Source organism: Leptinotarsa decemlineata, unplaced genomic scaffold (assembly GCF_025532065.1).
Source record: "Leptinotarsa decemlineata unplaced genomic scaffold, Ldec_3_MD MMD2_tig00002159_RagTag_RagTag, whole genome shotgun sequence".
In the NCBI taxonomy this organism is placed as follows: Eukaryota; Metazoa; Arthropoda; class Insecta; order Coleoptera; family Chrysomelidae; genus Leptinotarsa; species Leptinotarsa decemlineata.
In genome coordinates, this window is record NW_027412574.1 from 2,135,651 (window position 1) to 2,153,345 (window position 17,695).

Below are 17,695 nucleotides of genomic sequence, written 5' to 3' on the forward strand. Positions count from 1 at the left end.
TACTACATAGCTTGTTAAAAATAATATTGATGAGTTTACTGATTACTACATAAGGACACATTGCAAAAATGAATTTAGATAGGCAATATTGTGAAATTAATTTTTATATATCTAAAAATTGTTTTATATACAGCTATAACAGTTAACATTTTTTGGGAAAGAAAGTTTTTGGCTTTCTACTACTCCATCTGATACAAAAAAAGGGATGAGAGATTACTTCCTTCCTTGCTTTGGAAGATTCTCTCATCCCTTTTTTGTATCAGATGGAGTAGTAGAAAGCCAAAACTTTCTTTCCCAAAAATTAATCACTCCTAAAAATATAACCCCTTCAATTCAAGTTAAACATATGTTGTAAAATAATAGATAAGGCAAAATTGTAAAATAATTTATGTTGGTATACCTGTATGGGTGGTACACCAGGATGGTTTACCTGTATGGGATACCAATATAGCATAAATAGCGTTAGCTTCGCGTTAGTTACTAGTTTAATCTTCCTCTTTGAAGATGATCACTTGGTGATCGAAACACGTGTCGAGGTGTTAAAAATAACGATTTGGTATTGGGAAAAAACTCGAGTAATATTCATCCACTTCATGAAACTGAAATAGTGGAAAACGTTGAGGTACCGCTTAATTCCTGATCCCATTTAAGATTCAAGGGTTGGATTTCACCCCACCGAGGAAGATTGATAATGGGCGCAAAACGTTTCCACAAGGAAATAAAAATCGACGGGTCCAAGAGAACTTTTTCCCAATTATCATTGATGAGAAATGGACATGAATGTTGCTCCTGGAAATTAATGATTGAACTGTTTCAGATTTCTCACGACTTAGGCCTGGATGCATGGATCCACTTTTGATGTTTTGGGAGATATATATGATGAACCGGATTTATTGAGTAATGTAAACACCTAGTGCAGAGCGAGAGATATATCTAGTATAAGCGTTTATTACGATTTCGTGTCATAAAAATTCCCTGGTGTCAGAAAGTTAATTGTGTTTAAAATAGCTAATTCAACAAAAAAACCGAAATGTCAGGGATTGAGACGAGACACGGTTCTTGCTTGAGTCGATAAGGAAAAGGCAAGTGATGACTCAATTAAACGAAAAATATTCAGGTTGAGAAAACACTTTTCCATTTATTGAAGCATATGCACGCAAATGGGCACTTGAAACTTACAAAATACATGTCATAGAAAATATTAAGGTGTGATTTCATAATGGTGGTGAGAGTAGAAGATTTCCTCTGAAATCAATTCTGGCCAACTGAATTTATGGCATAAATAAAATTATAGTAGACCATACTACTAATAAAGAGGTTCTAATATGTTCAATGCAAGATTCTTGCTAAATTGTTAGAATTAGACGAGCACTGTGTCATGATTTTTTAAATAAAAATTCAGTGAGTTGGAGTTAACAATTAATTAAGTTATATTTTTATCTGTGTGTGTTGATTTCACCAAGTATAAATATCATTTGATTTGAGAAAAAAAAATATTCTTTTTGTTGCTTGTAGGCTACAGTAATACGGTCAAAAGTTTGCTTAGTTATCATTTCCTTTAAAAAAAAGAGGAAAAATTAATTTAACAATTTTGCTATGAACCCATATGGTCAATTCACGAGCTTCATAGTTTTTTCCATTCCTCGGATTTATTTTATATTTTCAGTTGGTGAATCAAAAAAATATGAAGATTGGGTATGGATCTGAATACTCATTCAAATCATCATGATCTATTCCAACTCAAATCATAAATATTTATGCAAATTCTAATAGTCTTTTTGAGTTTCGATATATGCAGATAATCTGAATTATTTTAATAAGGTAATCATTAATCGGAAGCGATCGTCCTTCAAAATCTCTCCAACTAATCAAGTTGGACAATATAAAAGAACACTTTTCATTTGAAACTTCAGTAGTTGGTTCAACTCTGTGGAAATGAGAGTGTTTTTGGTAAGTAGCAATACAATTATTTTAAAAATGAATATTAGTACCAAAGCAATTCGAAAGAGTCCTATTTACTGACTTAATCTATAAAGTTTCATTGATATCATCATTCAAAATTGACTATATGTCCTCTCTGAAAGAGAATATTTGAAAAAGAATATTTAAAAAGTATCTTAGACACAAAAGATGTCATTTTCGAACAGTACGGCCGTTCAAAAAAGGTATCTTTCGGTCTCCAGCTCCATGTAAGATCTTGAAAATGAAACTCATTCAAGTGAGGCGAAAATTTACGAATTATATCCGAAAAGTTTCCCCATTAACACAAACACCAACTGATCCAAACAATTGTTGGTACGAAAAGATAACCATTTCTAAGTTTTCCTTTAATTTTGATTCATTAGCAGTCCAATTTTATCGGCCTTTAATTATTTTTTGAATACTGAAAACCAAGTTCATTCACTGAGGGTTGAAAATATATACAAATAAAACACATCATAATGATTTTGGTAGTTTTTGGCTCTTCTTGCTGTGTCAGCAGTAAATGCTGCTGAAAAAACAAAAACTGGACTGGATAAGTCACCGGAAAAACCGAAACGCAGTATTGGCCTCCTCGAGGATGGAATAGGAGGGATCAGCGCATATGGCGGCATTGGAGGCATCAGCGGAATTAGTGAACTAAGCGGGCTGAGATGTAAGTATCATATCATATATTAATCATTTGAAAGATATATATATATATATATATATATATATATACAATTCGCCCCATGAATTTCATGAAATAATTCATCGATTTTTCAATTTATAGCATCTTATGGACTCGGAGGTGCTTCCAGCTACGGATTTGGTAGCGCTTCCGCCTACGGACTTGGTGGCGCTTCCGCCTACGGACTTGGTGGCGCTTCCGCCTACGGACTTGGTGGTGCTTCCGGCTACGGATTAGGTGGTGCTGCCGGTTATGGATTAGGTGGCGTATCCGGCTACGGACTTGGTGCAGTTCTTGCATCAAGCTATGGATTGGGAGCCGCTTCTTACCAACAACATCCAATCTCTCATTCGCATGAATACCGCCAAGTATCTCAACACGTACCAATAAGAGTACCCCAACCATACCCTGTAACAGTTACCAAATCTGTACCTGTGCCACATCCTGTACCCGTAGAAGTACCAAGGCCTTATTCAGTGCCTGTTCAAGTGAGAATTCCAGTAGAAGTACCCAGACCATACGAGGTTAAAGTACCAAGACCTGTAGCAGTTCCAGTCCAAGTTAGGGTTCCCGTAGAAGTTCCTAGGCCATATCCAGTTGAGGTTTCCAAACCAGTACCAGTTGAAGTAGAAAGACGAGTAGTTGTTAAAGTGAGTTGCATTATCATTTTTATATGTATATGAAACATCAGTCTGTAACTTCGTGCTTTTTTTTCAGGTTCCAGTTTCTGTACCCGTCTCAGTGCCACAACCCTACACAGTCCAAGTACCAACACCCGTACAAGTGAGAGTACCCACACCAGTATACGTCAAAGAACGCAAATATGTTCACACTTACAAGAATATTGACCACGGCGTCGTAAAGAACGGTGCAGTCAGTGGTGGATTAGTTAGTGGTGGATTCCTTAGTGGTGGATTAGTCGGCAGTGGACTGGGAAGCAGTGGATTAATCAGTAGTGGATTATCTAGCAGCAGATTGGTGAGCGGCGGAGTAGTCAGTGATGGATTGGTCAGTGGTGGATTATCCAGCGGTGGCATATCAGCCTACAGCGAAGGGATTAGTGGTGGATGGCATTCGGGTTCTCTGAATGCATTCAGTCATAAATGATTTACGACAAAAGTACTCTCAGGCTGTATATATCTAGAATATACGTTAAGAAATCAACTTGAAGTTAAAAGTGATAATTAAAGATTAATCCGATACATTCCTCCATGGATTATTAATTATTTCACATCGAACAAATGACTCTTTTCGCATTCAATAAAGGGTATTTATTTTTATATTGTGATTTAAAATTACCCGACAGAAACGAGATAAATGTTGAATTTTTGAATTCAATCATATTCATTTGAATTTATATGAATTATGATGAATGTAATAGCATTCACAAAATAGGTGGTTGAAAACATATTGTAGCTGATGAATTTGAAACAAACACAACGATATGTAGATATTTAAGCAAGACGAACGTCCTACCTTCAACATGCATTACAAGCATCATACTAAATGATGATTTCCAGGGTTGTTCATCAGAATTCAAATTTCCAGATATATAGAATGTTTGCAAAGAAAAGCTCTTTAGAACAAAGTTTAAAGCTTCTCGGTTTAGGAAGTTAGGTGTTGAAAGACTGGAATGCAATTTTTGTAGATATCTTGAAAATTACAGAAAAGTTTTGATGAAAAATACCCCCATTTTACTTAATTATTGCGTGTGCAAAATATTTTCGAAATGAAACTTCAGAAAGAAACAAAAACGATAGAAATTCAAATAGTTAACTCCACATGCAAAAACACGTGTAACATCAAAAGAGCGTATGGCGGTATGGGCGTATTGCCAAGGGTGAGTTGGCAACACTATATCAAATTTTAAATACACTGACCTGTTACTTGGCGAAAATAAATAACACTTTTCATGATAATGCCTACAAACTTTTACAATTTAGAATTCATTTCCAATACGCGTTTCACTACAACAGTAGCTTCCTCAATTGGACTGGTACTCTACAGTACTTACAATTCATTACATACAAATTATCCACCTTAATTAATAGATATTACCAATTGGTAAACAGGTATTCAACAGGTACAAAGCACGTAAAAACTATTCCACTAATTCTAGTGAATTTTTCATGAAAATAAATTTAAGAGTGAAAGATTAACTTGTCGGTCGTTCAATAGGAAATTTGATTGTTTACGTTTATTAATTTTGAATTTTTTGTATTGGTTTTCTTCAATTCATTTTTTTTTTGAGTTCGGAGATTCTGGTTTCGAATTTTCTATTTATTCTTCCAATGTAAACTTTTGGATGCGAGCCATATTTTAGCTTGTAGGCACCCAATTCATTGTTCTAGTCGATGTTTACTTATCTTTTCTGATGCATTGCCTGTATATGTCCGTGTTTTGAGAGTGTTTGTATTATCTTGGATCTGAGAGTATACTTTTTCATAACGACTTGTTCGAATAGTTTTTTGTCGAGGTTTTGATGATTCATGTCCGGATTGAAGTTGCTATTTACTGTCATCTGTTTTAATAAATTCAGTCCTTTATTAAAATTATCTGCTGACATAGGGTTACTAATGGGTCTGTGTTTCATGGTGTGGTACGCTGTTAGTTTATGTTGAAAAAGGTGATAAGAATGGTTGTTGATAGTTTTGCTGTATTGTATGGATTGGTTTGCGAATAATCTCCGAACCCACAAAAAAAAGTTTGAATTGAAGAAAACTAATTCAACCTATGTATTCCTTCTGTTGTAAAACAATCACGATTACGACGTACCACATACAGAAAATAAAGGACAAAAATTAAACCTGCTGGAATCCCTGGAAATGAATAAACGTAAACAATCACATTTTTTATTGAACGACGACCCTTACTTCTTTTCTTGAAAACTTTCCTAGAATTATCCAAATTTCTAATAAAGAAACGACATTAGTAGTGGTTTAATGACTGAGAAATACAGCCAAATCAATACTGCTCAATATTCTTCATATTTGTGAGGTACCTACTATTTGGAACCTTGGTGTAGTAATGAATATTACTGGTGATTTTTCCCCAACAACAAACCGTTATTTTAACACCTCAACACGTGTTTGGATCACCAAGTGATCATCTTCAAGAAAATTGCGACGACCGCCACTGGTAGCCATAAGCCAATTGTGACGTGGTCAAGACCGCGCGCAGCCTCGATTATTCTAGTCTTCGCACCAGCTTCGATGGAATCCCGGCGAATATTCCACCTGCTTCGATAGATTTTTAAGGAATTCTCCACCGGTTTCGGGAAAGTTCGTTTGCCGCATATAAACGCTTTCCACAAGCATGTCGAGATAGTCAAGTTTCACGGACAGTGCGGTGCAAAGCGATCTTATAAGACGATATACATTTGAATAATAGCTGAAGTTTTAGTTAAAGTATTTTGTTGTGAAATAAAGTAAAGTTTGATTGCTATACACTGTAGTCAATTATTGGTAAACCCACGGGGAAAAACGTAACATTTGTTTTCAGTAAATCCTACACATGCTCCACCTATTTCTTGAAAGACATATTTTTTCTTAGAATTACTTATGTCAAGATCAGGTTACATAATATGGTATTCTCGTTTGGTAAATATTGCGACGAGCTATTATATCACATGAATTGTATAAGTTGTTGTAAGTTGATGGGTTTGATTTGATTTGAAGTTAATTTTCTTCTTTTTTTTAGTTTTGGTTGAACATAGCGGGTTCATTTCATTAAATGGCGTCATTGTTGTATGGTCGATCCCTACAACATTTGTTGTATTCTTTTCCGCAAATCCTTTCATGTGATAGCCATATCATTGGAATGGATAAAAAGCAGTAGATTCGACGTAGATGTTACATTTGACACGAGCAAACATACATACATACTTATAAACATGGCGAGTTACATAAAAGCTTGCAAAAAAATAAAGAGTTTCGAACGTGCTCGTATAGTCAAGTCACACTTATCAGAAATAGTCTTTTTCGAGAAAAAAAAAAAAACGATTCAGGTTTTTCTTTTGATAATTTCCCTGAAGTCTCAACGCCAGCCGGATGTAATTTCTAACAATTCAACGTATTGGACGATACACTATCGTGATATTACAAAAAAAAAAATACAAAACTGGGAAACGTGTTTGATTGTACAAATTTTCAAATCAAATGACATATTTTTCTGTACAACGTTTGGTTAGGAAAGATCCCAGTCTCGTCTCTCAACCTACCTACATTGTAGTATCTAGCAAATATTTGCCAGAAGTTGTATTCTAGTCCATTTCTGACTTTCTTGTTGACCCGAATACCTTCTTCTTTTTTATTGAAATTGTTGAATTGCTTATAGATCTCAATGGCCTCTATGTAAAGTAATGCGTTTAATTAGACAGGACAGCAGTTTATTCGTAATTTATTACGTGGTTTGTTTTTACTAGGACAAATTCTGCAAAAACGGATTTCTTCGGTTCCATAAGGCGGCAGCTACTCTTGTGTTCTTGTATACTGGTTATGACGCTGCGTTTCGTAGTTCCGATGTAAACCGAGCCACAGAAATAAGGAATCCTATAAACACTGGCGGATGTCAGATGTACTTTTTTATCCTTTGCCGATCTGAGTGTTGGGTAGTTGATTAGTTGGCTTGTAAATGGTCCTAATGTTGTGACGTTCGAATATTTCTCCAATGCGGTCCACGACTCTGTTTATGTAAGTCAAATAGACTGTGCCTACCACTGGCTACTGTATCGTGGTTGAAGTTGAAGTATTTCGTCTTCTAGGATGTAGAACAGGTTTGAATTCTCACGCTGAAAAATAATTGGCATGTAAAGCTTGGTCTAGATGATGGAAGTTCTTTTCTAAAAAGATCACTATAGTAGGTTTGCGATAAATTGTGTGGCAGAGTTTTTCATCAGTTTTTCTGTTAACCAGTACATTCAAAAAATAGCATATTTTTTTCTTTTTCCGTTTCCATGGTGAACTGGATCCGAGGATGAATGGAGTTGATGTGGCGTAGGAACAGTTCCAATATTAATTTCCCGTAGCTTTAAATAACAAAAGTCATCAAAATAGGTTGATTTTGATGGAGCGGTGCTGAGAGCCCTCTTCTCGAAAATTTCAATGCAGAATTTTGCAACCACAGGGCTGAGAGGAGTTTCCATAGCGACTCCATATATTTGTTCAGTTATTCCATTGGAGATATGTAGAGGTGAGAGCATGGTCGAAAAGAGCTGTGATGTCAAGTTAGTTTGATATTCTCCAACGACATCATTGAGAAACGACATCGAAACTAGCCAGAATATCATTCAGCTGCAGGATTAAGTGAGATGAGTCCCTGGTGTAAGATTCTTCTTTTCATAAGTATGGCTGAAGTAGGTTCGTTAGTTATTTCGCAAGAGGATAAGTAGATGAAATAACGGCGTTGACAATTGGAAGAACTGGAAGGTATGGCTTGTGAATTTCAGAAATTTCAGACTTTCGAAGTTGGCGCCTACCTCAAGTTGAAATATTCGTTTAGCTGGTTGGTTTTCTTAAGTATCTTGGATATTAGTTCACGCTTGTGCATCTTGTAGGTTGCAGGTTCAAGAAGATCGAGTATTTTCTGTTGGTGATCCTTAGTAATCAGAACTGCAGTGGCGTTGCGTTTATTCCCCATCCGCACTCAGTTGTTTGAGAGCTGCACGTTCTTTGGCGCTGATATTCGATTTCGGCGGCTTGGCGTACTCTACTATTTCTTAATTCCTGTTTCTTCTTGTGGCAATATTCCAATGGAAGATTAGATATTGGCCACTATATATTCGACTAGAAGTTTGGAAGGAACCACACCTTCGACGAGTATGGAATATCCATCTTCAGTTAGAAGGGGATTGAAATTATGCAATTTCTATCCAAAGTTGGTGGTGAATCCGAAGAGGAGAGAAGATCAATTTTTTCTTCTGGCGTTTGGTGGTGGCAGACGCACGGGATAAGGCAGAATTGAAAGTGATCCGGTATATTTCGTCCCAATCATCGACGTTAAATCGGTTACTCAAATATAGGTGAAGAGCCAACAACTCTTGATCTATTAGAGAAAGCTCCTTACGAGTCTGATGAAACCGCACTCGCAGCAAAGCTAGTTTAGTGGGTTCAGACTCTCGGCAACGAAGTATAAATATCAATGAACATAGCAAATTAGCTTTCTTAATCCGACTGGAATTCCAGTATTCTGTTAATGCGTTGAACGGAGGTATACGGCGTTTGTCACGCAATCGTGTTTAAAACTGTAGGGGTCGTAAAGGAGAAAAGTTTGGTGTTTACAAACAAAAATATGTACGGAAAGGTTACATGCGATTGAAAACAATTTCGTCTCATTGTCTTATATTATAAAAAAATAAAAAATGAAATGCACTAGTGCATTTCGCAATTCTTGTTTGTGTCCTATGTCTAAATAAAAGAGATATTTGTAGAATTTGAATTGTTCAAAAATCATGTCTTAGGTATAGTCGAAGTAACTGATATAGTAATCTTAAAGGTGTCGGCAAAGTCAAAGGCCAAAAAAACCAATACAAAGGAATTATGCCGCAACGAATTAGTCCACGTGGACTGAAGAATTAGCGGTTTGTATTGGATAATTTTTACTAACCGAGTTTTATGATTGGCTGAAGAGTCATAAAATTAAATTTGAAGTCATGTTACGGTGACCAACATAATGTAGCGATGAGTACCGCCGTTGTGTGTGTTATTGAAGGGGAACTGCTGGAAGGTAGGGGGTACTATATCTTTTACTTGAACTATATATATACGGTATTCGCAAACATAACAGAATTTAACACAAACTGATAGAAAGTTATTAAATAACCATGAAAAATATTGGTGTTTTACATTCAGCTACCATTTGAGGTTCAAAAATTTACTCTCCCTTACTCTCACGACAAATAATACCTTGTCTACGTAAGACATTATTTATTTTATTGATTATATTAATCTCTGAAATATTTAAAATCAGTAGATAGCATATTCATCTCTCGTTAAATTTTCTTTACTGATGTTGAAACCAAAAAATCAACAATAACCCTCACCAGTGCATGTTGTTTCTAATCTTGGTTATAGTTTTACTTTATCAAAATTATTTACCGATTTACTTTCAAATGAATTATTATTGTAAATGTGATGTAATTATTAGTTGCTACAAATTTCTTTCCAAATCATTTTTATGAAAGAAATTGGCATATTCGAGTTTGAAGTGGTGCAACTCACATGAACATTAAAAAAGAATAACTAAGCATTTATTTTTCGAATTTCTTAACAGCCAATCTCTGGAAATTCTTTTATTCTCTAGACATACCAAAAAGTTATCCAGAAATGATGAGACCACTTGTTTATGAGATATTTGTATGGAACAGATTGAGAACCTACAACAATTATTATGAAAGGTAGTCACAGCGTAAGCAAGACATATAGATAGATAGATAGATAGATTTATTGATCCTTTTTGCTACATAATGTGTAGATGGGATAAGTCATATATTTCTACATGAAGTTCTAAAGTCTAAATTAAATATCAACCTCAGCAGTGCTTTTTGTTTAAAAAAAATCCTGTCTGATCATGTCTGATTGAAAACTTTTCTAAATTGAAATATATTTAACAGATAAACCAAGTCGAAATAATCCAAAATAACAACTATTCAAACAGACAAAAAGTAAAAGACAGTGCTCTCAGAGAACGTGAGCAGCAATCTCAAAATGGCAGCTGTAATTAATTTACATTTTTAGCACTTTTTGATGCAATATTTATTATATAAAGATTTCAATGAAAACATATAATGATAATCAAACTCACCAATTACTTCTTAAAAAACTGAAAGGACAAGCTTATCTTCAATCACGTAAAAAATATTTTGTAAATTCATCGCATTATGTATTCAAATGTAGCAGAATATTAATGTGCGATCTATATTGGTGAGTTCTAGAACGAGTTGGAATTGTCCTTCGTTCCATAAACGATATAAAAGTCCAGATTCTAAGAACTGAACATCACTTCTTGCCAGTGCTTCACTAGAAGAACACACAGACACATATATATGATGAAGACATATTTGGTAAGTGACAATTATTGAATCCAATCAATTAATGCTTTCTTCAATAATGGCGTGATTTACGTAATGATTATGGAATTCAATATAATATGATATCATACTATAAAAGGCATTTGGAGTGTTTGCACCATAAATTGAGATTTGTGGGAAATAATGAAAAAATATATATTATGAAACTGAAGTACTAATTGGGTATTCTAGTCTATTATAAAAAATAAATACACACTTTTTGGAATTCATCCATACCAAATTTCAAAATCTAAAATATGAAATTAAAAATAAAATTCAACAAACAACGTAGATTCGAACAAATATCTTAGATATTTCAAGTCAGACTACTTTGCACACATTTTGATTGGAGGGACATATTTTTGACAGGACATAAATGAAAACAGGAATTCGAAAAAAAACTAAATAAATATCAAACAAATCGATGAAAATTCATTCGTATTGTACATATAACAAAAAATGAACAATAGCTTTTCTTAAAATATACCCACAATATCCCATATTGAGAATACCCTTTCATTTCCATTTGAAAAAAATCAAGAAAATAATGTTGTCAAGTTTCGATTCAGCCAATATAAGATTTCGGAAAAATCATTTCAAGTGGGGCTTTCACTCGGCACCTTGTGAATTGGAGAATAATTCAAAGAAGTCCTATATATTGGTATCGAAATATATGAAACATTTTTTGATTAATTCACATAACACTTCTATTAAAAGTCTGATGTGATATAAACAGTATTTTAAAGTTCAAAGTAAAACAACCACATCGAAAAAAAAACACATCCACATACCAATTTGACCACTTGCATGAAAACTCATCTACAGAATAAAATTTCTCACCCAGTAGACCCTCACGTTTCTTCAGTTTTTCTCTATTCGTATATAATAAAACAAGTTGATGAATTTGTTATGAAACGTGTGCGTATAACATGTTCATTTGAAAGTCTGAAGTAAAACTATTGAAGTTTACGGGTACATTACGTATTTACTCTTCATATTAGTTACGATATCAAACATTAAATCAATAATTAAGTTATCTGTACGAAGAACAGAGTTGGAATTCCCATCATACCAAAATATACAATTCCAAAAAGATTATTCGAAATGACATTCTTCAGTTGTTTTGTTACAAAATAACATAATTGCTTCAACGCTATTTTCTCGTGATATTTTATTGTTGAAACTAATCAATTCCCAAGAATTTTAACAAGGTAACTATTGAATACATTGAACATTTTTTAGAAAAGTCGTGAACCGATTTACTTTCATTTATGGTAAGATCTTTATTCAATTTCTATGTTAGACCAATATTGTATTATCCTCTCGAAGAATATATAGATAGTATAACGATATATATTACGACATTCGAAAGTATAATTTATTTTATGGTTTTCGGTGTAGATACAAACTTTTTCATCAAGCCAACATGAAACTTGTAGAGAAAAAGGAACCTACTGAAATATCCGAAAAGGATTGGATTCTCTAAATCAAATGGAATTATCTAAAATAAAAACGATTTCTACAAAAAATTTAATATTTTTCATAGTTATCATGACACTTCAAAAAATAAAATATTTTTATAATACTGACTTCACTTCCAAATCGGTTATATTCATAGAAATTTTCTATTGACAAATTTTGTTCACCGTCACAAAAAAAAATTTTTAAAATACTTTTTTTTCTCAAATAAAACAGATCAAAATATATTATGATAAGAAGAAGCATGACATACAAATCAATTAACAGAGTTTAGCTTATTGAAATAGAAAAGAAAAAAATACCTCAAAAGTGTTGCTTTGTTCTCTCCTCTTCATGAAAGAGGACATATGCCTCCTCACTCACAAGCGATTTTGGTGAAATTGGGGACACGTGTAAATCGTTGTATTCATTTCATGTGCCACTATAAGGGTGTCTGCAATATGCTGTGTAATGCCCTTTTAAGTAGACCCGCTGTGATTTGAAAATGCATATATATTGTAACGACAAGGAGCCACATTGCTGCATAATTGCTCATATCTAATACTTCTAAAGAAAACTGAATTGCAACATTCATTGCCTCTGGATCTTTCCGTTGGAGAGAATCTTTTTAAATTAATCACTAAAATACCGGGAAACTTATGGATTGATAGGGACTTCACCTCAAACAGATAGGTTTTTTATCTCCATCCAGGGTTTCCTCTTTTGTGAAGAAATCCAAGCATTGTGACAAACTCAATTGGCCAGTTCTTTGTGGTATAGCGAGAGACAAATCCCATACTTATAGTATGTTTTCGAAAAGTGCTATGAAAACTATATTACCCTAATATTACATAGTTGTAATAACAATTATGCTGATTTGAGGAAAATTGGATGAACAATGTATTATTTTCAGAAGTTTATTCAAACGAAAAGTCGAGTAGTAAAAACTGGTTTATTTCGTAGATAGGCTAACTTTCTCTAATAAACTTTTTTATAATAGCATATTTATTACATATAACTGTATAATATTAGATAACTATATTGCCTTTGTCTAAGAATATCGGCTTCAGATAGTACACTCCAATTGATAATTATACCATCTTATTTCTTCTAAAACTTTCTTTTTCTTTACTGATGCTTTCCGTTCATCCAAAAATAATGTTGAATTTTCTTGTCAAATGCACCTATATTTTAGAATATCTTTGTTTCAGTGTGTTACTCTTCTCGTCATTGGCGTAGCTGCGTCTTCGTCCAATAAAAAAGAAGAAAAAACCAAGAGGAGTTTACTTTCAGGAATAACTTCGTATCCCTCTCTAAACGGTTATAACTCTTTGGGATCCGCTAGTTTCTCATCCGATGCTGGATTACACTCTATCGCACATGGAAGTGGATTGGGTCTCTCATTCGGTAGTGGTTTGGGTTACAGCACTTATGGAAATGGACTAGGATACGGTAGTTACGGAAGTGGATTAGGATATAGTTCTTATGCAGGTGGATTAGGTTATTCTTCTGGAAATAGCTTAGCACTCAGTGCTTTAGGAAACGGATTGGGATATTCTTCTGGAAGTGGATTAGATTACAGTACTTATGGAAGTGGATTAGGATACGCATCTGGAAGCGGACTAGGATATGGTTATGGTCAAGCGGGCATCCCAATTGTTGGAGCTGCTGTTAGCCAAGAAGTTGCCAAGCACACGGTGCACAATGTTGTCAACAGAATCCCAGTAGCATATCCACAGCCATACCCAGTTCCAGTCACTAAGACAGTACCGGTACCTCAACCTTATCCCGTAAGAGTAGACAGGCCAGTACCAGTCCAGGTGCGTGTAAATGTTCCAGTTCCAGTTGAAAAACCTTATCCAGTGGCAGTTCCCCATGCAGTCCCATATCAAGTTAAAGTTAGCGTGCCATATCCAGTCGAAAAACCTTACCCAGTTACCGTCACCAGAACGGTTCCAGTTCGTGTAGAAAAACCAGTATACGTGAAAGTACCTGAACCCGTTCAAGTTCCAGTTGCCCAACCCTACCCCGTTCCAGTACACAAACCTGTTCCTGTGAGCGTTCCCGAACCAGTTGTTGTTAAAGTACCAGAAGTCATCAATATCCAACATGCTGTCCATACAGCCAAAGTTGTTACTCCAGTTGTGAGTCATCGAGTACATCATGTCAGTACCCCAATTGTATCCGGAATCGGAAGTGCTAGTTTAAGCTCAGGTGTTTTGGCCACAAGCGGTTTGAGTTCCGGTGTTTTGGCTTCCAGTGGTGGCTCAGCAGTACTGGATGCCAGCAGTCTGACTTCTGGTGACTACTCAGGATTCAGCTCAGGGGTTTTAGGCTCAAGCGGATTCAGTTCAGATATTGTTAATGCTGATTTGAACAGCGGTCTGGTAGTTTCTGATGCAGGTTCTTGGAGTTCAGGTGGATTAGGCTCAGGTTCCTGGAGTTCAGGCAGATTAAACCCAGGTTCCTGGAGTTCACGTGGATTAAACTCAGGTTCCTGGAGTTCAAGCGGATTGGGCAGCCATAATATCATTGCCAGAGGTACTTCTGAGAAAGCAGCAAATAAACAGTAACTGTGATTGACGCTTAACGTTTTCGCATTGTCATTTTAAACAGATATGCATGTTTTCTTTTAATATAGTTTTACCATATGAACTTTAATTTATTTTTGCAAATAACTCTTCGGAAGACGAAATAGTTTTTGACCGTATGAATAAAAGAAAACCAATATCATAGCACTTCAAAAATAATTGAAGTGATGAAAGTATTTTGCCTTAAGAACCACAATCATTCATAAAAAGATGAAACTGAAAAGCTGACATTATACGATAACAAAATGAATTATACATAACCTCATAATTTGCATTCGATAGTTTGATCGTCAAACACATCCCAAATGATTTTTTTTTAGTATAATAATGAGAATAGAGTAGCAGAGGCACAAATATTCATATAAAGTGGAATTGATTCAAAAACTACACTAAAAAATAACAAATAATGTACATGGACGAAACTGAACTGCAAAAATGTGCAGTAAACATACTAAGAAGTACTTTGGGGGGGTCCAAATTCCGAAATATATAAACTTCAATGCCGATAATATCGTCAAATTTGGTGAACTAGTTTGAATTCGTAATCGTATTCAATGACACTATTATGAGTTTGTTTACAGAATCGCAACACGTGTTTCACTATGCAATAGCTTCCTCAAGGGTGTATGTGTTCATACTATTCTATAGTGAAACACGGTTTGTAGTTTTGTGAACTGTTCAGTGAAAATCTCACATTGAAGTGTTATTTGAATACGATATGGATTTTCATCAAGTATTGACTAATTCCATTCAATGTTTATGGTTCAATAAAAAATATAACCTCAATTTGATAGATCGATACCCACTGCTTTTTTCAAATATATTTAGATAGGCAATATTGTGAAACTAATTTTATATAGCTGAAAATTGTTCTATATATAGCTGTAACATTTAAACATACAGAAGGACATATTGTAAATAATAGAAAGGCCAATTGTAAAATTAATTTAGGGTGGTACACTTGTATGGGTGGTCTTACTGATTACCTACCTATATGATGTACCTGATTAGTATAAGTAGCTTTAGTTTTGAGTAGTTATTAGTTTTATCTTCCTCTTGAAGATGATCACTTGGTGATCGAAACACGTGTCGAGGTGTAAAAATAACGATTTGGTGTTGGGAAAAAACTCCGGTAATATTCATTACTACACCAAAGGTTCCAAACAGTATATCACATGTACTTATCAGATTGGTAGTGTTACATTATGAAACGTAGCCTCGGTTTCAAGTGGTAAAATGCCACCTTTTTAAAACTTCTTCTACTCTATGCAAATTTGTTATCGAAAAATTTTGAATAATTTTTTCAGTTCCCTTTTCCCACAAGTCTGCTATCAGAGCATCTCCTTTTCATTTTCAACACAGCTTAAATTTTAAACAAAAATAAGTAGATCAAACCCGAGCCCATAAACAAACCATTTGTAAGAATATAGGCTTTCACAATTAAAGAGAACAAAATCCGTCGAATGGAACCTGAAGTGCCAAACGTTTCGTCTGCGATTGCAGCAGACATCATCAGTGGTATGCACGCTACCAAGTCGTTGCTGAAACTAGTGAAAAAATCCAAATATAAAAGTTTGTATTCCACCTTCAGCCACCATTGATATAAATACGCAAAACATATACCAGTAGACCACATATTTTTGCTGACTCGCTGTGTAGAACTGTGTCAAATCGCCTATTACGCTGAATTTTGTTCATCAGTTATGTATCTAAAACCAAGCATTATTCAGTTCAGCGTCTGAGTGAAGAAATGCGGTGAGAAAGGGGGCATAGGAAATTATTTAACGACGAGTGATTCTATTTATGTTTACTTCTGTACGGTGGTTTGAGTTAGTCATACAATACCATGAAAACACGAAACACATTTCGATTAATTTTTTTGGCAAAGTTATTATTCTAGAAAAAAAATATTACTATGTTTTACTAGTTTGTTTTGATGTTTTTCTAGTGTTGAAAATAACTTGATTGACATATATTGTGGTATTCAATGTTGATATTTTTTTCTCATTATTTTTTAAAGGTATCGTTCCTTTATAGAATCCAATTTGGAAACCTGGGCAGGAGATGTTTGGATACTATCGATCTCAAATAAACCTAGTTGACAATCAATGTGAATTCTTTTATAAAGTATTTTCCCATGAGGATTTTCAATAATTTTTATTTATAATTTCTGGTGTCCAATAACAGTCTTCACGTTATCAAGAACGAGTCTCCGGAACAAACTATTGATCAAAAATAAAGGAATCACAAAGATATTTTATTTTCATATTCCAAAATGGGTTGATCACCTATGATTCTGTCTCTGATTTAACTGACCAACTGTATATTGGCAAATATAACTTCACCCCATCTCAAATTTCTAATGGAAGCTCGATGTGACACATACTGTATACAGTTCACTTTACTCGTTTTCAATTCCTTAAAAAAATGTACCTACTCTTCGAATATTTTTGGGGATAGAGTCATCATTTTAACTTCTTTGATATGTGAATTCAATCAAACTACGTAGGTATAGGTAATAGGCACTAGACTTGAGTAATGAAGATATTAAAAAAATGTAGGTATAGGAAATGGAATGAACCAAGTTTATACACAGGATGGTTTTGAGTACCATCCAAAAGCTCTATTGAACAACAGGGTGTCTTAAACCTAGATGATTGAAACATAACTTTGTTTGTATGATGTGTATAAATCGGACCTAATTAAATTAGAAAATTTGTATATTGTGGGTTATTCGAATTTTAGACATCTTCTGATGATGTGTATCAATTCATCAGAAGATGACGAAAACTCGATATATTTCTATTGTGGTGTGGAAAAACTGTTTTGATATTAGTCAATATGGCGGATAGTGAAGTCGACCTAAATAAGCTCAAAAAGAATGATCTAATAGACATATTTATAAACTTTAAACTTCCTCCGGGTGTGAAA

At 34.4% G+C, this 17,695-nt stretch overlaps 2 protein-coding genes across 10 annotated transcripts in view; one reads left to right on the forward strand and one right to left on the reverse strand.

Annotated features, from left to right (window-relative positions):
• scrib (scribble planar cell polarity protein) overlaps positions 1-17,695 on the reverse strand; it is a 313,705-nt gene that overhangs the window by 133,304 nt on the left and 162,706 nt on the right. The window lies entirely within an intron of this gene.
• On the forward strand, positions 1,842-14,828 carry LOC111509555 (uncharacterized). Its single transcript, XM_074176979.1, has 6 exons — positions 1,842-1,950; positions 2,455-2,635; positions 2,753-3,300; positions 3,368-3,754; positions 10,659-10,709; positions 13,385-14,828. Exons 1-6 carry the CDS (start codon positions 1,936-1,938, stop codon positions 14,744-14,746), a joined length of 2,544 nt encoding a protein of 847 aa, XP_074033080.1. The 5' UTR covers positions 1,842-1,935; the 3' UTR covers positions 14,747-14,828.